Source organism: Sceloporus undulatus, chromosome 7 (assembly GCF_019175285.1).
Source record: "Sceloporus undulatus isolate JIND9_A2432 ecotype Alabama chromosome 7, SceUnd_v1.1, whole genome shotgun sequence".
Classification (NCBI taxonomy): domain Eukaryota; kingdom Metazoa; phylum Chordata; class Lepidosauria; order Squamata; family Phrynosomatidae; genus Sceloporus; species Sceloporus undulatus.
In genome coordinates this window covers 27585596-27612082 of record NC_056528.1, presented here as the reverse complement: position 1 = coordinate 27612082, position 26487 = coordinate 27585596, and the positions used below count along the sequence as shown (strand labels likewise).

Here is a 26487-nt window from a genome sequence, read left to right as displayed (position 1 = left end):
GACCTCATGGCCTTAGGGTCACTAAGTCACCCTGATCTAAGTACGGACTTGGTGAGTTTCCCTGCTTCTGCTTAAGAATGAGAGTGCGCCTTTAAAACCAGAAAGGTCTAGTTTTAAGTGTCACACATTTCTCATGCGCAGGAATATGTGAACATCACATTAACCTGATCTGAACTTCCTGCACTCTGCCAAGAACTCAGCTTTTTTATTTTTAAATGAAAAAAGAAATTATTTCTGTCCACTCAGTACCTCCTTCTTAGCAGTTTCGGTCCCAGCAGAGAGTCTTTTCAGGTTAATTCACTTGAAAACCTGACAGTGTGGGGGATCCTTCCTGGTCCCTGGAGGAAATTGTGCAAGTTTTTTAATGGAGGAGGAAATTCATACTCATGGGAGCAGCGAAATCGATTTCGTGGCACCTACCGAACTCCCTGCCACAACATTGCCTTCTCTGCTGTGGCACCCCTTAGAGGCCTGATTGACTCCTAGAATTGAGAAAATACTAGGATACAAATAAATATTAAATACATATTATTATTATTAGTAGTAGTAGTAGTAGTAATAATGGATCAGAATAACTCAGTAACGAAAAATGACCCTAACGGGGGTATACCTCATTATCTTTTGTATGAAATGATTTTGTACTACTGTATTTTTAAAATATAGTGATTTTTATTTGTTTTACATTATGGTTGTTTAAATTGATTCTGCCTGGGAGCCACTCTGGGAGGTAGGCAGAATGCAAAAGAAATAAATGCCAGAGGGTGCCATCAATCTCAGCTGCCTGAAAGACACTTGCCGATTTGGCTTTGGAGATAACAGGATGATTTTTATTATTTTTTAAATGTTACCCTTAGCCAGTACAGTTCTGGAGAGAAAATTGGTTGTTGTTGTTGTTGTTTTCCTTGCAAGAAAGGCACTGAGTCAAAGGGATGGTGTGGCAGGCAGCACTCGGCTCCAAGGGACAGATGCTAGGTCCGAAAGGAGTCAGGGGAGAAGAAAACAGGTTGTGCCACTTTGAGAGCAGCTAGAGGACAAGCCAGGTGGGAAATGATCCCCTTCCCACTTGAAGTGCCACTCCCAGGGGCTTTCCCAGGTTCCTTGCCATGACAGGGGTGTGCTCAGACTCTGGGATAATGTGCAGGTCTCCCAACTGCCTGGGATTCTGCAAATGTTGGGGGGACTTGCTGAGTGGGATGATGGGGGCCAGGATGATCCTTCCTGACCACCTTCACCTCCTCATTTTTTAAAACCATGCCTTTCAGATCCATGTTTCTAGCCCTTAAGCTTTGCAAAGACACTTTTGGAATGTGTGTAGGCGAAGTAGCATTGCCGGCGTCCCTTGCACAATAATGGAGTGACTGATGTGCCATGGTCCGATGCACAATGAATTATAGAATCATATCATCATAGAGTTGGAAGAGACCCCCAAGGGCCATCCACTCCAACCCCATTCTGCCATGCAGGACGACACAATCCAAGCACTCCCTCTGACAGATGGCCATCCAGTTTCTCTTTCAAAAACTCCAAAGAAGGAGAGAACATCTTCCACTGTCAAGCAGCTCTTACTGTCAGGAAATTATCCCTGATGTTGATCTGGAATCTCTTTTTCTGTAGTTTGCATCCATTGCTCCATGTCCTATTCTCTGGAGCTGCAGAAAAGTTTGCTCCAGCCTTAATATGAAATACCTCCAAATATTTAAACATAGATATCATGTCACCTCTTAACCTTCTCTTCTCCAAGCTAAACAGCCCCAGCTCCCTAAACTGTTCCTCATAGGGCTTGGTGGTTTGCAGACCTTTGAGTTGTCCTCCTCTGAACACACTGTGCATTGTCAACATCACTCTTTTAGTGTGGTGTCTAGAATTGGACACAGTATTCCATCTGAGAGCTGGTCAAGGCAGAATAGAGTGGCACTGTTACTTCCCTTGATCTAGACACAATACGTGTATTGATGCAGCCTAGAATTGCATTGGCTTTTTTAGTTGCCGCATCACACTGTTGACTCATGTTCATCTTGTGGTCTACTAGGACTCCTAGATCCATTTCACATGTACAGTGGGCACCAATTTTCATTGGGGTGCTCTCCAATGAGCATCCAGACACCATCTAGGAAATGCCAGGGCATAACAGAAGTTCCTGATGTTCATCCAAAGTGCCCAATGCACGTCAGATGTGCCTGAAGCACATTGGAGCTCTTGACCCTGTATCTTCACAATTCATGAACAGGGTTTCTATATGATTTAGCTAAAGAATTGTAAAGTTATGCAACAAAGACTGCACATCTTGGCGCACACACATACATATTTGACTTCCTCTCCAGCAACCTTTGGCTTTGCCCCTGGTAACCTCGCTCTGTAGAAGACCAGCCCCAAGCATGTCCAGAGTACTTTTCCTTTGGCCGCTGCATCACAGCAGGCTTAGGGGGTCATAGGAAGCCAGAGGCCTCCCTGCAAAAGTTGAGAGAGGATATCCTGTGGTAGAAGAAAAGCAAAGAGGGGCCGACTGGAGCTATGGTTGCTGAGTTTCTTTTCCTCTTAGTAACCAGAGGCCTTGAGCAAACAGACGGTGGGCGGGAGATGCAGTGGCACACCAAGCCTGAAAGCATGTGTGCGTGCCTGGTGGGGGAGGAAGGCGGTGGGAGCTGTTATGAGTGCTTCGGTTTCTGAGAAATAAGATGCAAGGGTTTCCCTTGGCCAGCGCTGAGGAGGGGAGGTTTCGCACTCCACAGGGAGCTGAGGGTTTCCAATGCCACGACTGTCATTGCTTGGAGACACAGAAGACAACATGAACTCATTAACCCAACTATCCCCTCCACCATCACAATACAGTCTGCCCACCGTACAAAATGAAAGGGGTGCATGATCTCAACCCAGCATCACCACATCCTGCCGGTGAAACATTTGCAAAAGTTATGGGTTATTGCGAAGCCAGGAGCCTACCTCATAGGTGGGGAACCAGTGCCCCATTAGAGGTTGGACAGACTGCAACTCCCATCCCTCTTGACCTACACTCTGTGAGATCTGGAGAACTGATGGGACCTGGCGTCCCAAAGCAGCTGAGAGAAACGTTTTGCACCCCCTGACCTAGGTTACCTCCAGCAGCATCCTGTTTCATTTCTCATAAGCAAGGCACAACAGTAAGACTACTTCGCTGTTTGCTGCATCCCAGATGAAAACTCTGTGTGACATAGCAACCTCAGAGTCAGGTCAAGATACAAATGTTATTAATGAGGAAGACACAAGTTAGGAGAGGCTGCGGCAGTTTGCTTTTGCTTGAGCTTCCCTCTTTTCTCTTCTCCTCCCGGCTGAGTTGACTGAGTGCAAACTGAGGAGGAAAGAGAAAGTGGGAGGAGGAGAGAGAAATGGGGACATTGTAAAAGTTGGCGGACAGTTGGCGGGTGCCATTGTACCTTCTTGTTTGCTAGTATTGAGACAGGCTGCGCCTAGTTTATGGAGTCACATTTTGAGATGAAAAGAAACCACATAAGAAAAGCACCAGTGAATCAGACCAATGTCTCCTCAAGTCCAGTATCCTCTTTTCCCACAGCTTATCTTCCTCCTTTTGCGGGTTGAAGACAGCAGCACTGTTTTGCCTGCACACATTCCAAACGTGTCTTTGCAAAAATTAAGGGCTAGAAACTTAGATCTGAAAAGGATGGTTTTTAAAAAGGAGGAAGCCGTGGTGTTCAGGAAAGTAGTACTCTGGCCACTGTCATCCCACTTAGCAACCCCCCCCCCCCCAATTCTTGCAGAGTCCCAGCTGTTTACCTGTATATAATTCTGTTTTGAGCCATTTATGGTTTAAAAAGGGAGCTTTCATAATGTGGAGAAGGGACAACTTTGGAAAGTCCAAGGACCATCTCTCTGGGACCCCTTTGGTTTTTTCACAGAAGACCAGTGACCAGTCTCTGTACTGTTCCAGACCTGACTGTAGTTCTAGGCCTCCTCAAGACATTGTTTGGTACTGAATGTGTAACTGTTATTGTTGTTGTGTGCCTACAAGTCATTTCCAACTCATGGTGATCCTAAGACCCCAAGCTATATCATGGGGTTTTCTTGGCAAGTTTCTTCAGAGGGGGTTTGTCAGTGCCATCTTCTGAGGCTGAGAGAGTGTGACTTGTTCAAGGTCGCCCAATGGCGAGCCGGTAACTGCTGTAAGAGAAGCTATATTGGTGGTAAATGATGCAGCAGGTGGTATACAGTAGAAGAATATCTCAGCCTTTTTACTGATAGGATCTTGCCAGGGGGTGTTGGCCATACTGGGCAACACTTCAGAGGGGAGTGTCACCCAGTGCATTGGTGGAAGGGGCTACCTTCAAGTCTGCTGGCCAGGTGAGTAAGGGAGTCTCCTCCTTTAGCCAGCATCTCAGCCAGACCCAGAAAAGGCTGCTGAAGAGAGGAGGGGGGATTTAAAAAATGATCTTCACCATGTGTCAAATATACTTGGTGCATCACTGGGTCCAACATCCTGCCACAACCTGTGGTAGAACTAGGCCCCTAAACAACTGGTTCTACCCAGACTATTCCTATCTGGCAATCCAGTTCCACACCTTTGACTGGAACATCTGGGCTCTGCTGCACTGCTAAGGCAAGGCAAAGAAAGATGGATTCTTAAGGGTTATGTCTTGGGTACAGGCTATTTTTAGGACTGTATCTCCCTCTATGAGCCTAAAATCTTTGGGAAAGGCCCTTTATTCTATACAAATACTTTCCAAGTCATGTTTGGTGGGGACAAGGAGAGGGCCTTTTTGGTGGTTGCTCCCAGACTTTAGAATTCTCTCCCTAGTCAGGCCAGGGTGACTCCATCCTTGCTCTTTTTCTACCTGCAAACTAAAGCATGGTATTTGACCAGGATTTTAGAAACTGACTGTGACAATTTCAGCACAGTCAGTTTCTAAAAACAGCACAGCACAATTGTTTTTATATTGCCCTTTAATTAATTTTAAACAGTTCTAACTCTATAGAGTGTTCTATTGTTTGTCAATAATGTTCATATTTATATTTTTAACTCATGTTTTTCTGCAAGTTTTAATATTGAAATAATATTTAATATTGTAGTGCTTTTAATAATTTGTAAGCTTTCTTAGGGAGCTAGATGGTGTAGTGGTTTGAGTGCTGCTGGACTATGATTCTGGAGACCAGGGCTCAGAATTAGAAACTCACTGGGGGCCGCTGCACCTTTGCCCCTTTTCCGCTGCTGCTGCACACTGCTTTCCTCAGGAGGAAAGCGGCGCTGCAGTAGTGAGGTCTGGACAGCTGTGTCCATTCCTTTCCTTTGCTGCGGCAGCACAGTTCCCTTCAGGAGAAATGTGGCACTGTGGCAGTGAAGTCTGGACAGCCGTGCCCAGCTCTCTCCTTCACTGCCACAGCACAGTTCCCCACAGGAGGAAAGCGGCGCCACAGCAGCGAGGTATGGAGGGATGCAGTGGAGGCACCCACTGTAGCCGTTTTCACCCCACTACATGGGGAAGACCCAACTGGGTGTCACCCCTCTTCTGGTGTGTCACCCTGTGCTGACACCGCACCCCCCTAGTGACACCACTGCTGCTGCTCCTGCTTTTTTTCCTCAGACCCCCTGAGAGAAGAGGCTCTATGGGGAAAGCATGTCTCTGGGGAAGGAGCGGGAGGAGTATCTGGGGTCAATCCTTTGAAAGAGTCCTTTGCCTTGGAGTGGCTCCTGTAGTTGAAATCTCTCCCTTTCCTATCCATGCCAGTCTCCAGTCCAGAGCATGTGACCTCTGCAAATCCCCTACATATGCACTGGCTGCACCCCTCTCTAACAGGACAAAGGATTTAAAGTTGTTCCTCAACAGGGAGAAACGCTTCCTTCTACAACTGGGACTTTTGGGAGCAGCAACTGAGCAGCTAACTGAGCAGCGACCAAGAGGCCTCTTGCGCACCCTGGCCTTTCCCACAAGGCCAGCAAGGGCACAGCCAGCTGCTCGGTTGCTGCTCCCAGAGTGATTCGGCGACCAATGTTGGCTGTTTTGAATTTGCAGTAGAACAGTAGACCTAATATCCACAGACTGGGGTGAGTGTGCTAGGATTGTCATCAAAGAAGAAAGGGAGCGGTAGTCCATAAAAGTTTGTGGACCACTGGTTAGACACTATGCTCCTATTGATGCAGCCTAGAATTGCATTGACATTTTTGGGATTGCTGCATTGCACCATTTCCTCTTTTTCCAACATGTGTCCCCTTTCCTTTCCTGTGCCCTCTCAGATATATGGGGTTACAACTCACATCATCCCTAACCAGCATGGCCACAATGCAAACGATGGGGGGGGGGACAAAAAACAATTCTACAGATGTTGAGACTTTGGCTGTAGTAGGCCCCTAAGGAGCTGCCATTTTAAATTTCCATCATGCTGCTAACAGAAAAAGAAATCTGTACATAACCCAAGAGGGAAGGAAACTCCAGTCAAATTCCATTCAGGACTACCTGAATGATACACGAGATTTGGGGATGCCTGCGCGAGGGAAAAGAAGAACAAAAGAAAACATCACTTTCTGAGATGAGAATCTCCTTCAAGGTCTTGCAAGTTATTGCATAACCTGAACTCTCTCCCCTGGGAAAAGGGGCTGGGAAGAACCCAGAGCGTATGAGAAGGCCTCTTCATTGTGCCTGACACAGATTTGCTGCACGCAAAAGGTTAGCCAGTCAACAGACTGAACATTTCTGGACAGGAGTGTCATATTGGGAAGAGAGGAGACTGAGAACAGATTAAGGAAAGTGTAGGAGACAGACACACATATTTTGAGGAGGGTGGGAATTGTGTGGGACATCTCTGGCTCTTCTGTATTTGCCACTTCCCTCTCTGAAGACTACCGTTGTTGTTATTTGCCTTCAGCATATGGCAGTCCTATGAATGAGACCTCTCCAAGATCCCTGGTCATCCAAAGTATTGCTCAGCTCTTGCAAACTCAGGGCAACCATGGCTTCCATGATGCAGCCAATCCGCCTGGATTGCAGTGCACTCTCCCTCTTTTTCTACTGCCTTCCACTTCCACCAGCAGTATCTCCTTTTCCAGTGAGTCATGTCATCTCATGATATGCCCAGAATACAACAGCCTAATTTTATAAAACGTACCTATTCAGCTGTGGGATTGGGATAGAATGCAATAGGATCCAATATATTCCTTGTGGCTTCTAGGAAGAATTCAGGCTAGATCTGCTCACACTCATTTGTTTTTAGCAGGTCATAGCATCTGCAGCATGCTCCTCCAGTACATTTCAAATTAGTCCATTTTATTCCTGTCACCTTTATTTGCTATCCAGTTTTCATCCATACATAGAAATCAGATGTTGTCTGGCTTATTTTTCAGTATTTGAAGGATAAATTTGTCTTCTCTGAAAATGCCAGCCACAGATGCTAGCAAAACGTCAGGAATAAACTCTCCTAGAACATGGCCACAGAGCCCGAAAAACCCACAAAAAATATGGATGCCAGCCATGAAAGCTTTCGACTTCACAATAAATTTGTCCCTTGCAGTTCCAAAGGGCAAACATCTAATGTGCTTCAGCTACAGGAGGGTAGGTTTTTGTTGAACATTAAAAGAATCAACAGCCACAGCAGTTTGAAGAGGGTTCAAAGATATATGTTTTTGCTTGGATTTTGCAAACTCAGGATATCTTAGCTGATGAAATCTATCCATCTGTAATGCTGAGCCACATGCCTTCAACAGGCAAGGCAAACAGCAGCTGCCCCCAGAATCTCTTATCGCATGCATGAACAGCAAAACAGAAAAGGAGAACACAGATAAGCCTCTCGGATCTATAAGTTTGGCCACAAAAATAGAAATCATGCAAAAAATGGAGGTGGTTTGTGAAAGAGAAATTTTGGAAGCAGCTTTAAAGTGGGCTCCAGGTGATTCAAAATGTTTCTGTTGACTTCTGTAAGGCTTTCCTTGAGAACCAGCATGGCGTAGTAGTTTGAGTGTTGGATTATGATTCTGGAGACACAAGTTTCGATTCCCAGCTTGGCCATGAAATTCACTGGGTGAGTCACACTTGGGCAAGTCACCCTCTCTCAGCCTCAAAGGAAGGCAATGGCAAACCTCCTCTGAACAAATCTTGCCAAGAAAACCTTATGATCTGCTCCCCTTAGGGTCACCATAAGTCAGAAACGACTTGCAGGCAAACAACAAGGCTTTCCTTACTTGGTTATTTCATTTCACACGTGCACATTGTTAAATAATGCCTGTCTTTCCCCCACCATCAAGTTCCATTAAATATTAAGGCTGCAACGCAAGTGTGGCTCAAGCAATCTTTATTTTGTGTTTATTATTTTTAAACCATGTTTAAAAGTTTCGTTTTTTTTAATACAGGTAACTTAAATGAGGTGGTAAAACAGGTCTACGCATCACACCCCTTTCCCCTTCCCAACACACTTTCACAGCACGCATACAGGAGGTGTGTATTTTTTCTTTTTGTAATGCTTTTGACTCTCCTTTCCGCTCTTATGTAGACTTTAAAAAAATAATAATCACAAACCAATTTCTTAAAAAAAAAAAGAAAAAAAGGACCAACCGACTTCCCCCAAAATGAGAGGTTGCTTGGGGGGGGCGGGGGGAGAAATGGATATCTTGGGAGAATATACAGGCATACACACACGCCATACAAAAAAAATAGCACATTTAAATACATAATAATTTTTAAAAAATTAAAAACCTTCTACATCACATACAAAGGAATTTCACATGGGGGAAACAACAGGAAGTGTAAGGACACAATTTGACCAGAGGAGGCGCAAATATCCTAACTCCCCGGTTGGCAAGAGACTACTATCAAGAAGTTCCATATTTTAAAAAAAGACACAGATGGATGCAGGTTTTGGTAGCAGCTAGGGAGGGCGGAGAAGGTGTTGAGTGCGAGATGCTTGAAAAATACACCAAAGTCATGTTGTGGGATGGAGGTGGATCCTTGTTAACCTTGGCTAGGCATTTATTCGTTCCTAAAATCACTTTACAGGTCTACCAAAATAGCCTTCTGCTGTCCTTGGGGTTATTCTAGGGCCAGATCTTCAGATATTTGCAAGCTCCTCACACCTTCCTTTCTAAAGATGTATGCATTAATTCACCAAAAAGATCAGATGCAGATCAGTACCTGGGATTTTGCCCAGCCAAGGGGGTTCAAATCCCTTCAGTTACAAAATTATTTCAAACCATAGCCTAGCTACCATGACAGCTTGCGAGAAGCCCCTTTCTGGTTTGCAAAACTGGAGTAGTGTGTTTCAAGAAAAGTTCCTTCCTTCCAACACACACTATTTGTATGATTTTTAAAAACTGAGTGGCTGAAGTATTATGAAAAAGGACAAGCAACCCTCACCATAGTAAGACATATTTTTGATAGGTATATGAACATGCTTTTCTTAGCCATGATAACATTTTTATAGCGGTAGCTGGGGATTAGAAAACCGGTGTAAGACTTGGTATAATTTTCCCGCAGGGTCATCTAGGTCAGTGGTTTCCAAACTTTGGTCCTCGGGGGACTCCTGGCTGAATGAAACTATGTGTGAAAGGGATCTAGGAGTTCAAGTAGACCATAGGTTGAATATGAGTCAACAGTGTGATGCGGCAGCTAACAAGGCCAATGCGATTTTAGGCTGCATCAATAGAAGTATAGTGTCTAGATCAAGGGAAGTAATAGTGCCACTCTATTGTGCCTTGGCCAGGCCCCATGTGGAATATTGTGTCCAGTTCTGGGCACCACAATCCAAAAAGGACATTGAGAAACTGGAGCCAGGTGTCCAAAGGAGGGCGACTAAAATGGTGAAAGGTCTGGAAACCATGCCCTATCAGGAACGACTGAGGGAGCTGGGGATGTTTAGCCTGGAGAAGAGGTTAAGAAGTGATATGATAGCCCTGTTTAAATATTTGAAGGGATGTCATATTGATGAAGGAGCAAGCTTGTTTTCTGCTGCTCCAGAGACTAGGACCCGGAGCAATGGAAGCAAGCTCCAGGAAAAGATTCCACCTCAACATTAGGAGGAACTTCCTAAGAGTAAGGGCTGTTCGACAGTGGAACAAACTCCCTCGAAGTGTAGTGGAGTCTCCTTCCTTGGAGGTCTTTAAACAGAAGCTAGATGGCCATCTGTTAGGGATGCTTTTAGATTTCCTGCATGGCAGGGGGTTGGACTGGATGACCCTTGTGGTCTCTTCCAACTCTAGGATTCTATTTTGGACCAACTCCCAGAAGCTCCTGCCAACTTAGTCAACATGAAAACCACCTGGAAACCAGAATTTGAGAGTCACTGATCTAGATCATAATGGGAATCCGGCACCTTGAAAAATGTTGGGCAGTAACTCCCACAATTTTTCACCACGGCTGGAGCTGCTGAAAGCTGTAATCCTCTTTTGCGGATGAGAAAGGCATTATTTACATTGGCACCTCACTAACAAAATGGGAATATGTATATGTATTTAAGAGGTCCCCCCCCCCCGTAGGTGGGTGGGAGAAGGAAGTTTCATGAAGCATGTTGAGGAAAATGACTGAAGCAGCTCTAAAAGGAAAACCAGACCAGAGTAGAACAACTAAACAGGGACACCAGATGCCCACATCCAGAGCTTCCTGGGCCACAGGTTTTTTTTTAACCAACATCCCTATTAGTCTGAGCTATCAGATCATGGTGGGCAGAGTTAACAGGATCTATCAAAGTGTGGCAAGGAGACAACTGCCACATGGCAAGGGAGGGAAGGAAGAAAGAAAGGAGGGAGGGAAGGGATAATGGAACAGATGTGCAAAGAATTCCAAAGTGAGGCACTTTCTGTAGAAGTTAATTCTGCTCTTTATTCCCATCCTTTTGAAAAGCACACAGGTCAACCAAGTAGTGTTTAAACTCCCCCCCCCCCCCCCGCTGGATGGAGAGTCTGGTCCCATCCCTCCTGCCTATCAAGTCTCCATCAGCATGGATTTATGGAAAGAAATACAGAAATCAATATGGAGCTAAGACCTCATGATGTTGGGAAAGTTACAAGGTTAACTGTGAAAAAAAACTGGAAAGGGGAAGAGGGCAAAGCTGGGAATTGGAGGGGAAAGGATGGGTTCTCCTAGCTACTGCAGAAGTAAATTTAAGGCTTGGAGGAAAATCCCACAAAGATGACACACTTAAAGAGGAACATAATGACCACCACAGCTGTCCGACTCTGGCCTTTTCAAGTGGCCACAACCCAAACACTGAAGCTGCACACCCTTCTCCCTATAGATTTTAGCATGGAGCATTTAAACATTCAACACCACTCAACCAGGGTGGGAAATCATGGGCTGGCCAGACGCTGTTGGACTCCATTTCCTACCTGTCACAGTCAGGGGCTGATGGGAGCTGGAGTCCATCCTCACCCAGAGGTGGCACAGGATTTTTACACTGTGGCTTTACCTGGTAACTCTCAGATCGCTCTTTTGTTGGAAGATTTTTGAGGCACAGGCAACAAGTAAGGAAAACAAAAACCATTTCATTCTGCACTTTTCTGCTGAAAAATGTCTGGGCCAGATCACACTAAACTGTGCAGTTACCATTCTTGGATGCTGGCTCTCTTCCCTGAACGGACATAAACACACAAACACACCTGTGGTTGCTAGGTTTGCAGCCAAGCAAAAAGGACAAGAACCAGAGTTCTATGGCCTATTGAAAACAAAACAAAAATTACTGGCTCAGATTTTTGTTTAAGTCTATAAATAATAATACAAAACACACCCAGATAGATCCAAGGAAGTGTTGCTAGATACTAATTTTTGTCTATTTTTTATTTTATTTAAAAAAAAACCCAAGGAATCAGAAAGGAGGCTAACCTGAAAGAGTTGGTCTCTACAAGAGAGGGTATTGTTTTGGACACATCCATGTGCATGCATGTGGACTTATAGTTCAATCTATGGGCAGCCATTGATGCCACATGGTGAAAAGAGGTGGTTGAAGGAGCAGGTGTTTCTTGAGGCTGCCAGACGTTTTGAGGTGGTAATAAAGGAGGGTGGTATTGCCCTACAGGGAAAATGCAATACATACTATCATCTGGGGCACCCCAGTTAGAAAGAGAGCTGGGTGATCCCAGGATCAAGAGGAAGGACGTGAAGATATCACCTGGAAAGGATTGTACCATGACAGAAACAGCAAATGGGGAAATGTGATATACAGTATAATACCAGGGAGGTGACCTAGGATGGAGCAGGTGCACAACTAGGATGTTGGCGACAACAGAAGGGACCTTAGACATAACAGGGAAGAACTCAAGAGGCCATTTAGCTCAGCCCTGTTGCTCAAGGCAGGCTGAATGGGATCTCAGTTTCTCTAGAAACTGCTATTTGTGGGGCGGGTGGCAGAGGGAAACCGTTAACAGATCAACCAGTTTAATTCTCCCAGTCTAGCATACTCCAAATATCTTTCACAGGTGGTGTTTTTTTCCAACTTAAAAAAAAGTTTATTATTTTAAAACAGCAAAACTTGGTAACCTCTCTAGCAAAACTTGGTAACCGCTTTAATGCACAGGTTCCTCTTGGAATATGTCACCATAACTGCATCAGAGACGTACAAATTCAAAGTAAGAGAGGACGCTGAAAGTTGAGCTTGTAGAGCATCCCTTCCCGATGCTACATCTCCCCACCTCTTCTCCCCCTCCAGTGCCATCCTTTCTCCTTTGAGTAAATTTTGGGGGAAATCCAAAATGTTTTGAGTCTGTGTCACTTCGCCAACTTACACTTCCTATAAAGTGCACGCGGATTCTCCAGATGAAAAAAAAAATGGAAAGAATTATCAGCAGGAGGAGGAGGAGAGAAAGGTGAGGGGGACCTTTTTGGCTCGAGAGACTGAGATTGTGAGAAATGCTACATATCTGGGGGGGAAAGGAAGAGAAAGAGAGACAGATAGACACACTGACACTCACACACCCTCAAATCTATCTCTTGAAACCACCCACCCCATCCACCTCGGATCTGGGTCCCCCCCAAAACTTTCAGCCTGAAGAATGCACAGTGCTTCCCGTTAACGTAGAAGTCACCAAAAATGTTTTTAAAAAATTATTTTTTAAAAAAAGAGGAGAAAGCTTCAAGCATTTCTGTCTGCCTCCAGTTTTTCTTAAAAACGTACATCCTCACCGATTTCACAGGAAAGGAAGCAGCTTTTTGACACACCAGTATAGCCCCCCATCCTCAAGCCTTGCGCTCCCCTCCCAGCCTGAAAATAAACCAAAAATCAGGACACCAGGGGAGATTTCAAGTCCTCATCGTCCCTCCTAGTTCCACGTGTCTCAAGTCCACTTCGTGTTCCCCCTCCCCGAGGTTCGTCTTCTCTTCCGCACGTCATCTAAGGCAGCTGTGTTTGAAGAATCCTCCTTCTTAAACCGCAAAAAAACCCACGCCCTCAAACCGCCAGTGTGTTTTTCCTTTTTAAATAAGAAGCGTTTATACCATCTTCCTTTCGAGTTCTCTTCCTGGGAAAGAAACTTTGCTGGCTCGCTCGATAGCAAACCCTCTCCCAGCTGTTTTCAGTTCTTAAAATAAAACCAGAGCAGAGTTTCAGGTGGGGAAAATAATACAAAATACTGTTCCAAAAAGGGTGTCTCATCCAACTAAATACATCCGAACAAGAGGTCCACTTGGAAAATCCACAGCAACCAAGTCTTTTAGAATCAAGCACCCAGGAGAAAAAAACACCCTCCTTTGCTCTCATGGACCAAAAAAAAAGTATTATTACTAAACAGTCTTTTTTCATTTTTCAATACCCTTCCCCATCCTCCCCCAATGCTTCTTCCCCCCCACCCCAAAATCTGAGGTTCGCTATTTTTCTGTTTTTATGCTACGACAAATTTGATTTCATGTCCGCTTTGACTTCGGGCTTCCACACCGAGTCTTCGAAGTCCAGGTCAAGGCTGCCTTCACTGGAGACACTACTATCGCTGTTGGTCCGGCTAGATTTGCGGTTCGGTAGCCAATGGTACGGGGCCCTGGCGTCCCGTCGGGCTTTCCGGCGTAGCCGCTTCTGCTGCATCAGGAGCTGGAGGCGTTCCACCTTGCAGCGTGTGGCGCGGTTTTCCGTCTGTCGCAAGCGATCACCTGAAAAGCAGGAAGAGACCCAAATTTAAAGCGGTTTCAAGATTAAAATATTGAAAATACCCTAGAGAGGCATACCTCATTTAACAAAACCTTTCATGGTAAACATCCTTTCTATGAAAGCTTCTACGTCTTCCCAACCTCCATTTTCCTCTGCCTAGCCAAAGACTTTTCAGCAATATCAACACTGCAAGGATGGGGAAGGCCAGCTGGAGAAACAGACTTTCAGGGTTGGATTCCAGCAGTTTGTCTACATTTTACTAAGCCATTTTATATTTTTGATATACATTGGGGGGGGGGGTGTCCTGGCACCAAACCCCAGAGGACAGCAACTGTTGTTGTTGGTATGTGCCTTTAAGCCATTTCCGAGTTTTGGTGACCCTAAGGTGAAGCTATCACAAGGTTTTCTTGGCAAGTTTTTTCAGAGGGGGTTTGCCATTACCATCCTCTGAGGCTGAGAGAGTGTCCCTTGGCCAAGGTCACCCAATGGGTTTCCATGGCCAAGCCAGGTTAACAAAGACCCACTGGATGTCTGCAATGGTCATTTGATCTGGTTGTTTCATTTCAAATATCCATATGGTTATAGGTGGCCTTCCACACCCATGTATTCTTCATCTGTGGGTTCAACTATCCATGGCTTAGAAACATTCTAATATATAAAAATTCCAAAAAGCAAACCTTGATTTTGCTATTTTATATGAGGGACAACATTTTACTACCTTGTTGTATATAATGCAACTTGAGCATCCACGGATTTTGGTATTCAAAAAGGGAGGATCCTGGAACCAAACCTCAGTGGATACCTAGGGCCCACTGTAGTTTTTTACATTTGCTGTCACATGTTGAGCTGCTCTTCTTGTTTGCACTGAAGAAACCTCTCCTTATTCTTTCCATGCTATTTCTACCTCTGGGGCCAAATCTACTTTTTAAACAGGAGGGAATCTGGGATTGCCAGCACAATATGAACAACCTCAGTCAAAACGAAATATTTTCTCAAAGGAGAGGAGGTATTTTTGGCCCTCTAGGTCATTTTTGGTGCAGGAGAGACCTTTTAAAAAAGAGAAATAAACCAGAAGTTACTTTATCTCTTCCTTTTAAAATGCTAGTTTTGGGGGAAATTAAAGGAAGGCTATTCATGTTACTCCCAAGGCCTCTGGCTGGTCATGGTGAGAGGCAGAACACTGCATAGCATGGATGGGAATGTCCGGCTGTCCAGTTTTTAAGGGCCGCAACTTCCATGAGCTGCTGGACAAGAAGGCCCAAGGGCTGGTGTTGGCCAAATTCAAAATGGCCGCTCCAACGCCAAGAGGACAGCTTGACAAATCGCACTCAATGCAAATAGGAAACAGATACGACATTGAATACCCTACACCCTGCACCCAGGGGGTGGCAGTGCCAGGTTTTGAACTGGCTATCTCCCCTCTATGCCATCCTAGGAAAAATTAGGCCCATTTCCATAGCAACAGAGTCGGGATGCCCAAGGAGGCAAACAGCGGTGCTGGCACAAAGTGGCTGTTTTTCAGGTTTTTTGGAGCTCTCTGCCTCCATCGCTGTGTCACTTTGCCCCCCTGCCCGCCGGGTTTGGGGTTTTGATCACTTCCCCTCGCCTCGCTTCACGCCTCCCACTTCTCACCCGTCAAAGAAGGGAGAAGGGGCCGCTTTTCTCTCTCCTTCGCGCTTGCTTGCTTTAGCAGCCCGTGGGCGGACGAACAATTGAACGTTTACAGAGATGGGAGAAAGAGGAAAAAGTGGCACCCACTCAATAACAAACTTGGCCATGGAGCGTTTCTTTTTTCTCTCTCCAAAGTCACCGGGACCAGAGTGGGTGGAAAGAGAAGAATGAAAAAGAAAGACATCAATTGAAAAAGAGATCAGTCTTTGGCAAACGTCTGCCGGAGTGCTGAAACCTTCCCCAAGAAAGCAAAAAAGAGACCTGTGGCACTGGGAAGACTGATGGATTAATTATAGCACAAGATGTGAGAAAGAGACCTGTGGTATCTGGAAGGCTGACAGATTTTATATAGTAAGAGAGCTCAGAGCTCATACTATAGGATAAAGTCAGTCGGGTGGGTGGAAAAAGGAGGAAAAAATACATAGAAGAAAGAATTTTGAATTTGGTGATCACCTGCTGCAGAAATGAATCCCAAAAGAGAAGCAACAAAGGGACCCGTGGTATCCATGAGCTTGGCATATTTTTTGCTATTGTTGTATGTCTTCAGGTTGTTTCAGACTCATGGCAACCCTAAAGCAAACCTATAATGGGGTTTCAAAGGAGGTATGCCTTTGCCTTCTCCTGAAGCTGAGAGTGTGTGACTTGTCCAAGGTTACCCAATGGGCACTCATGCCCAAGTGGGGATTTAAACCCTGGTTTCCACAGTCATAATCCAGTGCTCAAACTACTATATCACCCTGTCTCTAGGCACATTTATAATAGCAGGGGAATTACAAAAAACACCTATGTTATATGTAGTATAGTATAGTACTGTATAGTAAATTTTATGCCATGGAGGGGGAAGAGGAAGAACAAATAGAGGTTAAGGAAAGGATCCGGATTTAGTGAGCATTGGCCAGGGAACTGAAACGCCCAAAAGAAGCAACAAAGAAACCTGTGGTATATGGAAGATGGACATATTTACCATAGCAAGACAGCTCACATTATAATACTGTATAATAAAAACTCAGACTATTGGATAAATTTAATGGAGTGGATGGGCAAAGGAAAATTGCATAGTTTAAAAAAAAACCTCTGGAAAAGAAGCAATAAAGAGACCTGTGGCATCTGGAAGCTGGACCAATTTATTCTAGGAAGATTGTTCATACTATATTGGGGCTCATAGTTTTTACTTATTTGGCTGCACTGAAAATGCAATGCAACCAGGCAGAAGTGACAACCCTTTCTCCCTAAAAAAATGACCACACTAAGGGTCAAACAGCCATCTCCAGATGCCCATCACAGCTAAGATTCAGCTTCCCTGTGTTGTATTACAACAAGCTGTAGTAAATGCCAAAATAAGCTTTAAATCTATTTCAGGTGATGTGCATCTGGGAGACAAAGACAAGGAAACAGGAGGTGGGGAAAATACAATGTTAAGTAAGAAAGAAACCTTGCCCTCCACTTGCCTTCCCAGCCCAGCAGGCAAAGAATCAGCTGGGTGATCTCCTGGTAGCAGAGAGCTGATTCATTTCAGAATCCAAAGGCAGTTAACAGTAATTTAGGATCTTCCTAGGCACTGAGGTTTCCGGGTCAAAACCTGAGATTTACAGATGATGTCATGAAAATATTATGTATTAAGTAAGCATCAACCACATTTGCTCACAGCTTGCCACTCAAACGTACACATGCAGACTATATTTTCCTGCTTCGAATTTAAGACAAATTTTAAGGCAAAGTGGCTGTTCTCAGATCCAGATAGACAAGGAACATTTAATACAGCCTACTTGCTTCTAGCCAACAGGTGGATGCAGAGCAGAGTGGAGGGTGAGCCCTGGCACCACCATACCACCATGACTGGAAGGGAAGGAGGAAGCTAACTCTGTAAATACTGTACATAGACCTCATAGTCTTTGCAAAATGCAGCAGCAGAATGGCAATCTGTCTTGCACATTCTCGTGTCGTCCTTGCAGAGCTGGAGATTTACATCCAGCCCTTCCTCTTGCCTGGATCTGAGCCCAACAAAACCAGAGATTTCGCACTCTTGCTTGCCAACCTGGAGATGACACAGGTAAACTCAGGGCCAGACCTGGCAACTTAGCGTGCCGTCAACTCAAGCAAGGCATGAGGAAGGAAGAAGGAAAAGAATGAATAGGAGGGAAATGAGAAAGGAGGAAAGAAAGATATGCAAACTTTGGATGTGACACATATAATCCTGCATCTTATTCCTTTACTGGAGCCTGCCAAAGAAACTTGGGAACAAAACTGCAAGTGGTCACGGGTATTTTCTACCGCCAAAGAATGCAAGGTGCCCCTTCCCCAGTGATGGATTCAAAAGGTGCAACACTATTCCCAGAGGCTTCTGGGAAAGACAATCTACCTCTCTCTCTTTTTGCCCAGAAAAACAGTGGTCCCAAAGGTGTGCAGGAGCTGTGGGCTATAAGAAAAAGCTATAGCTGACCCATCCCTGCCCTAGATAGGCTAGACAGAAGATGGGACCATGCAACCTCACGTGCATCTTATGGAGGGAGAAAGTGCCACAGACACACACCAACAACTCTACTTCCTCTCTTTGATAACCTTAAAATAGTGCCTTCTCTCCCCTCCCCAGGTCCCTTTTGTGTTGTGTCTCTGGCAGGTGGCACTGCCTGATGTCTCTCTCTTGGGGGGTGGTGTGGTTTTTTTCATTTTGTGGCTTGTCAAGGGGGTGCCTCGCCGGTTGACAACTTCACAGGCGCCCGTGTGACGTATCTAGGCCAGTGCGCACAGAGATGTGTGGTGTGTGTGTGTGTGTGTGTGTGTGTGTAGGGGGAGAAAGACACCAGCTTGACTTGCGGTATGAGGAAAACAAGGCATGGTAATAGGTAAGGATTGGGGCAATGAGAATAGAGAGAGAAGGGCAGTTGGGTTTCTCCTTTAGGATATTGCAAAAGTTATTGGAAAAGGCCTCCCTCGCAGGGTTGAAAGTTGGGTTAAGTCTTGCAGTGCAGATTTCACCAACTGCACACATTGAGTAAGCCTTTGCAGAACCATTAGCCTTAGCAGAACCATCAAAAAAATTAGTAATGTGTTCAAAAACATCCACAGACTTTCAGGGATTCTTATGACACCCTTGCAAGGGAGACCAGGAGAAAAGCACAAAGGAGGGGTGGCTCAGGAATTTGAGGTATTGATGTGTGTCCAGTCTGCTCCCTTTGTTCATCTGGGGAACACAACCACATAGGACTGCAGCTACACAATCCCCGCATGCAGAGCTAACATCTCAGGGAAAAATATTCTGCCCATTCCTGGTGAAATGCCAACCTTTCTCACTGCCAGCCAAGGATGCAGACGGAAACACAAAATCGTAAAGGTGACAGAACTATGCCAAATTTTATGATATACAATTTCAGTGGGCAAACTGAGATGGTTCCAACAGAAATAACCGAATGCTCACTCCTAGAAAAAAACACCTTTGTTACATGCTTTCAACTTATGGTGACCCTGCGCTGGAGTTATCTTGCAAGGTTTATTCAGAGGGGATTTCCCATGCCTTCCTCTAGGGCTGGGAAAGTATGATATGCCTAAGGGGCACCCAATGGGGTTCCATGGCCAAGTTGGGATCTGAACCCTGGTCCTAACTGTGACACTCAAACCGCTACACCATGCTGGCTCTTGTAACTTTACTCTAGGATTTTTTTGGCCAAATTTCTTGGTTTGTTATGGCTTTCCTCTAAGGCTCAGAGAGTGTGACTTGCCCAAGATCACCGAAGGGGTTTCCAAGGGCGAGCAGGGAATCGAACCTTGGTCTCCAGAGTCCAACACTCAAACTACTAACACCACACGCTGGCACTCTGTATGGCTCAACAATGCAGAGCAGGACTCGCACTCTGTCTCTCACACACAAAACTTCCGAGACAGTGAGAAAAGAACCACCTCTGCCAAATTCTAGCTTCTGAACAGAGAATTGGGGATGGGGGGAATGAAGGAAGAGATTTTCCTTTCTTCCTCCACTTTGGCCAGAAAAGGAGGCTGGGGGTGGGCAAGAGTAGGAAGCAGAAGCCAAGCTGTTTTGCTGCAGCCGCCCCCGCCAACTCGCCTTGCTATTTTGGGACAGCAGCCGCCTACTGCCTATGACTTCCTCCTCACTGAAGATAAAGAGAAGAAGCAAAAATACAAAGCAGGAACCATCCAGACATTGGGTTCCCAGATCTCCTGCCTTGGGCTCCGCTTCCCTTGAGCCAATTCCGGGTGTAAATTCTCCCAATTTTGGGAAGCTCAGCTCTGGGAAAAAGGAAAGGATTGGGTGCCAATCTCCAGTTTAGTCACGAATGCAGCAGCAGCCTGCTACAGTTTGCAAGATTTCCTCGACTAGTTGGTGCAATTTACAAAGAGTCTCCTGGTGGTCTATATATTCCTTTTCCACTCATTGAGTCACCAGGACACTCTGCTCTTCAGTCACCTTCTGCCTCAAAGTAAATTTGTTGTTGTTGTGTGCCTTCAAGTTGTTTGGGGGACAACACAGCATCTACCTATGGCTCTACCAGCCAGCTGAACCTCTAGATAACACTCATTGAATCAAAGAAGCATTAGCTGATGGGAACAGAATTCAAAAGGACCTCGAAAAACAGCTTAACACGTGAAAAGCACATTGGGATTATTCAAAGAAATAGCCATGTTAGTCTGTAGAATCAGTATGTAGAGCAATCTTATAGTACCTTTGAGACTAACTGAAAAAGAAAGGAGTTGGTATCATGAACTTTTGTAGACTGAAGTCTTACTTCCTCAGATGTATTTGGGATTATTGTTGATCATGAACCTCACATGAACCAGCAGTGTGATGCAAATGCTTTTTTAGCCTGCATCAATGAAATCATAGTTTCCAACTTAAGTGAAGTCACAGTGCCACTAAATTCTGCACCAGTCAGGCATGATCTGGAGTCCTGCATCCAGTTCTGGGCACCTTGTTTTAAGATAGATATGAATTGGAACAGATTCAGAGAAGAGCAATAAGGATGAAAAGAGGGATAGATAACAAAATAGAGGAGGAAAAGTTGGAGGAGCTGGGCATGTTCAACCTGGGGAAGAGAAGACTGAGGGGTGACAGGATTGTACTCTTTAAGGGCTCAAATCTGACTTAAGTCAAATTGTTAGTCCCAAGAGTATTTAGAGAATCATAAAAGTTGGTGGGAATCTCAAGAGTCATCTAGACTAATCCCCTGCCATACTTCCAATGCCTTTGAGTGCCAATATATTGATTCACTGGGTCTCCCATAATGGGCACTCAACAATGGGATTCAAGGCCTTTGTTGCCAATTTGCCAGGGGATATGTACAATAGAGTTCCTCATTCTGAAAAAGAATAGTTTGTGAATGGAAGGAAAAGAGCCATTTGCAAAGGCTATTTTCTCCAAAAAAGAGAGAGAGAGAGTGAGGGGAGCCATTCTTATGAAAAGGGAAGGTTTTTTTAGTCTGAATCTGTTGTTATTGTTATTGCAAGGGATGGCACTGTTTGCATATGCAAACAGCATGCAGATTTTAAAAAGGAAACAAAGGAAAAAATGCTAATTTAATAGGAAATAGCATGCAGGGGGAAATGATGTCATTGGGCTTTGAATAAGTTAATGCCTACCCATTAGCAAACAGAAACCACAGCTTTTTTGTGCCCCCCCCCAGAGGAAACATCAGGAATAATTTTTTCCAGAACACTGCCACATAGCCTGAAAACCCCACAAAAAACTATGGATGCCAGCGGTGAAAGACTTAAACCCAAACCAATCATCCAGCCCATGAACCTATATGCTAGGTGGTCATTGGCATAGCTACTTTTACACCCAGATACCTTTGTGAAAATAGGGCACCTTAACATTCAGAGATACAAGTAGGATTTCATCAGATCCAGATGTGAATCACCACCCACTCTGGATCTCAAACTGATCATGCATCCCTTGATCCTTTCTCCAACTCTGGGAACATCTGAAAAGGATTACCTCAAATGCACCCAAGCCCATTTGGAAAGTCTCTGCTGGCTTTTCTTAGCCACTCTAGCCATGAAGGCTGGCATTGGAAAGCTGTTGTTATTGTGTGCCTTTGCCTTCCCCTGAGGCTGAGAGAGTGTGAGTTGCCCAAGGTCACCCAGTGGGTTTGCAGGGCCCAGATGGGATTCGAACCCTGGCCTCCAGAGTCATTGTCCAATGCTCAAACCACTACACCATGCTGTCTCTCATGAGTAAAAATTACCACTTGCAAAAAATGGAAGGGTGAAACTTTCAGACACACTGAAAATTTCAGTGCAGTATCCAAAAATAAAAGATAAGGGGAAACCCCTGACCAATCCTTTTTCAGGTCTCACTTCACCTTTCCTTTGGCACCACAGACAAAGAGGGCAAGGGGGAGAGTCAAACCTGCACTTTTAAGAAAATCCACAGGCACAATTTGAATACAGTCCCCAGGAGATCAAATGTAGCCTGCCCCAGTAAAAGCACAGAATTATAGAGTTCGCAGAAACCTTAAAGACCATCTATTCCAACCCCCTGCCATGCAGAAATACACAGCCAGGGCACTCCTGAGAGGTACAGAACACCAAAGAAACACAGGATGGTCTGGAAAAGAAAATATGCCTAACAAACTCAGAGGAAAACATATAGGTAGCAAATATAATATACCAAAAAAAAAAAAAATAGCTACAGCTTTACACTGGAGTAAATGAATTAGGGTTTAATCCAGGATACAAGATTTAAAGTTGATAAAAGAGAAAATTATTCCAGATTCCTTCCAAAGCCAGTGTCATTGCAACATGACATTTGTGGGTTTGGGGGGGGGAGTGGCATGTGTCTATTCTGGAGTAAGCAGATTCAACATGTCACTCTTGGGAGTGAATAGGGTTCCAGGTTCAAATGAAACCACTGGCCTCATTCGTGCTTCTACATTCATAATGAACAGCCAAAGTTAAATATAGTGGGCCCTCCATATTCGCTGGGGTTGGGGCACAGGGCTCCCATGAAAATGCGAAAACGGCAAATAAAAACAACAACAACAACACTATTTTTTAAACCTCTCTAGGAATCACTAGGTCCTTCAGGGCAATTCTATGGTCAAAATCTGAAATTGTGCTGGAAGAACTACAAATTCCCAGAGACGTGTTCTGTCTAGGAATCTCTAGGTCTTCTTCTGACTTTTGGCAGAAGAGTCATGCTGGAAGACCTAGAGATTCCTAGAGAGAACATATTATTCAAATCTGCAAAAGTCAAAGCTGCAAAGATGCCAGGTCAACTATATAGGATAGTCACTCCAAGCATCTGTGAGTTGTAGTCCCAAAACATAAATCGCATGCTCAGACTCTGGAAAAACATGCCTCCTGGACCCTGCCAAAGCACCCAGAGACTTACCAACAGGCTTGCAGGTGGCTCCTTGGCCCGTACATGGAGGACCCAAATGCAAGGGCTGGTTCGCAACAGTGGCCATTTTCTCTGAGGTAGTGTTGCTGGCAAGATCCGGGGAAGAGGGTGGTGAGGATGAGAGGGAGCACTGGGTCTGGCACCGCAGCTGCGCCAGCGACTGGGGCATACCCTGGTAGTGTCGTGTGGCGCTCAAGAGGTCATTGAGGATCTGGAGGATGGTGCCAATGTCCCGGCGTGGCCGTCCGCTGCTGTCTTGGCAATTCGGGTGCAATGTGCCTAGGGTTGGGTTATTTTGTAAGGGGAGGGAATTGAGGATGGAAGAGAGAGAATAGGACAGTTAGTATGGACTTCAGGCAACACCACCATCTTTGTTTAGGCCTTACAATGCTCACTAACTTCATATAAAAGGATTTTTTTCTTTTCTTCAAAGGCAGTTCTTTTTTCTAACAGAATGCCAAATGGCCTCTATAACATATGCTCCTCTGCCGACAATGAAAGCTGATTTTATCATTATTAAAAGAACGGTTGCTAGTTCTCATTAATAGTAATGGCATACTAGGCAATTTAGTCATTCTAGTTTAGCATATGCTTTGCAGGAGGTATATGGGATAAGTGGATAATCTATAGCCCTCCAAATGTTTTGGACTAAGGGCTCTATGGAGCACAGGCTGGGAACTGCTGCTTTATACCATGGGGTATGTTGGATCTGAAATCCAGCCCCCCTTTTGCCAGTTTGCAAGTATGTAGTGGTCATACATATAGCTGAACAATTTTTAAATGCGGCAACACTATGATTTGGGCTTGGACTAGGACACTGGGAGACCAGGGTTCAAATCCTGACTTGGCCATGAAAACCCACTGGGGGACCTTAGACAAGTCACATGCTCTCAACCTCAGAAGATGGCAAAGGCACTTCTGAAGAAATTTGCCAAGAAACCCCTGTGATAGAAATGTGTTTATTGGGGGAGGATGGGGTTGGAACATACCAGAGAATGTTCCCGAAAAGACACCAGGGGCATGGTTAACGAAACTTTCGATCACAGCACCAGGTTTGCGGGTCCGGGAAGGCTGAGCTGGGCTGGGAGAACTGTTACTTCGCGCTGCACAGTCCACCTGTAAGGAAAGGAGAGAACAGAAAACTAAATACACACAGAGGAAAAAACAGAATAGGGCTGCGAGTTCAGGATCATTTCAGGCCAAAACTTGAACCCAGGGACAGTGGCCCCTAGGGGTGTCCTCTCCAAGAGAGAAATCTTAGCTAAAGGGACTGTTTCCAGATCAATGTGAAATCAGGAGATTATGCTGTCGACTTTCTCTATAAACCATGCTTTCAGAAAAAGGCTACCCATAGTGTTCAAATGTTTCAGGAAAGGGGAGGTTACCTCCTCCCTCCCTGAGAAGAACTCTGTAACTAGTAATAACTAGTTGTTGAGTTTGCACTTTTCCTTCTCCCTCCTCCTTCTGTGCTGTATCATCTCTTTAGGATTAAAAGCCTACAGGCAGGGACTGTCTCACTTCTCTCACTTCTTGCATTGATAAGACTGCTCTGGGAGCCTTTGGAAGGAATGGTTGTGAAAATCAGGACAAAAATAATAGGTGGAATTAAAAAAAAATGTTTTAAAGAAACTGGGAGAAGCTGGAAGGCAAAGGAAGAAGGAAAGGTGTGGACCAAAGAGGCCAGCCTTAAATGCAGCTGTTAGTCCCATCTATATTTTAAGTTTAGGCTTTTCTGGGTAGCATGCCCTCCAATATTTTGGAGATTAAAACCCATGGCTGAGCAAGCTGAGCATGTGATCAAGATGACAAAAGTGTTTAATGAGGACGAACAGACATGCTAGGAGAGACTGCAGCAGTTTGCTTTTGCCTGAATCCACTGGGAAGGGAACAGTCCTGACCCCATCTCCAAATGAGTGCAAACCACTTTTACAGTTTTAACTCAAATTGCAGCTGAAGTAAGGCGGGGAGTGGGGAAAGAAACGGGAGCATTTTAAGTGCAGCTGAAAAAGTAAAAGTGGGATGGCAGAGGATTAATTGGGAAAGCTGGAGAATAGAGCCGGAGAATGCTCCTATCTTTGGACTATCAGGAGTTTTACATTTCATTTCCCAGAATCCTTGACCATGCTAGATGTAGTTTCTGGAAACCGAAGTTTGATACTTTACTGATTTTGGTGGCAGTGGTTCAAGACCTGGAATGCTGTGCTTGTCCAAATGATGTAATTACATGCAAGCCTTGGGGTTTCAAGCTCACCCAACTTGCTGGAGTGATAAACACTACATAATGCTCCTATAGACTGGCACCCTGCCCATTTCAAACAACACTAGGTTCCAAGATTTCACAGCTTAGTTCAGAGAGCAAGACTCAAACCCAGGATCTCCTAATTTCACCAGTGCCTCCCCCTCAGTAACACAAACTGCCCTTTCCACATTGGCACCCATGCCCACAACTGACCTCCGAACATGACGAAACCATGCTCCCACTGCTGGGGCCATTGACTGCTTGTGTGCTGGTGCCGTGTGACCGGAACATGCCCGCCGTGACTGGCGTGGGATGGGCAGAGCTACAGTACATGGGCGTGGCTGCGGCAGGCGAAGGGGAGGCTGTGGGACTCGGCTGGCAAGCAGGCATGGTAGGGACCCGGGCAAAACCAGAGGTGGGGCCAGTGGCACTGTGAGGTGTACGGCAAGCGGAAGGCGCTGGCCCAGCAGCTGGCAGGGACGTCGTTGGGGCACTGGCTGTCCCGGGCTGCTCTCCACGGTTGGCGACCATGTGACGGTGCTGGAGTTGCCCGCCGTTCTGCTGAGCTGCCAGCTGGAGTTGGACGAACATCATATGGTCCCCGACACGGAGAGCAAGCGTCAAAGGGGACCTCCCCGACAGGAAGTCATTTACCTGGGAAGAAGAAAAAATGGAAGGGATTTTAGGTTTCAATGCCATTTTGACACTCTCTCAGCCTCAGAGGAAGGTGATGGCAAGACTTCTCTGATGAAATCTGGCCAAGAAAGCCCTAGAAAAGGGTTGTCATGTTTTTGGAGCCTGTGTGGTGTAGTGCATGTTGTACTAGGCCTCTGGGCTTCCAGGGTTGAAATCCTCACTCAGCCATGGAAATGCACTCAATGACCATGCGCGAGTCCCACTTCTGCAACGTGAGAGGACAGTAATAGCAAAACTCTGAAGGAATCTTGCCAAGAAAACTTTATTTAAGGGTCAGTAAAAACTTGTAGTCAATTTTAAGGCATGTAACAATGGACCCCACAAACATAGATACAGTGGGGCCTTGGTATCCACTGGGGTTTGGTTCCAGAAGACCCTGTAGATATCAAAATCCATGGATGCTCAAGTCCCATTCAATACAATGGTGTAGTAAAAAGGTGGCCCTTATATAAAAGGGCAAAATCAAGGTTTGCTTTTTGGAACTGATGCA

The 26487-nt window shown here is 45.2% G+C and overlaps 1 protein-coding gene and 1 long non-coding RNA gene across 4 annotated transcripts in view; one reads left to right on the top strand and one right to left on the bottom strand.

Moving 5' to 3' along the window:
- Window positions 1–26487, top strand: part of LOC121936933 — a 74958-nt gene that overhangs the window by 24909 nt on the left and 23562 nt on the right. The window lies entirely within an intron of this gene.
- MIDN (midnolin) overlaps window positions 12386–26487 on the bottom strand; it is a 37553-nt gene continuing 23451 nt past the window's right edge. For all 3 annotated transcript variants that reach the window (XM_042479649.1, XM_042479648.1, XM_042479647.1), the window contains exons 5-8: window positions 25515–25955; window positions 24052–24178; window positions 23054–23341; window positions 12386–14039 (exon numbers count right to left, since the gene is read on the bottom strand). In XM_042479649.1, coding sequence (XP_042335583.1) covers window positions 13783–14039; window positions 23054–23341; window positions 24052–24178; window positions 25515–25955 — 1113 coding nt within the window. In that variant the 3' untranslated portion in view covers window positions 12386–13782. The remainder of the gene's footprint in view (window positions 14040–23053; window positions 23342–24051; window positions 24179–25514; window positions 25956–26487) is intronic.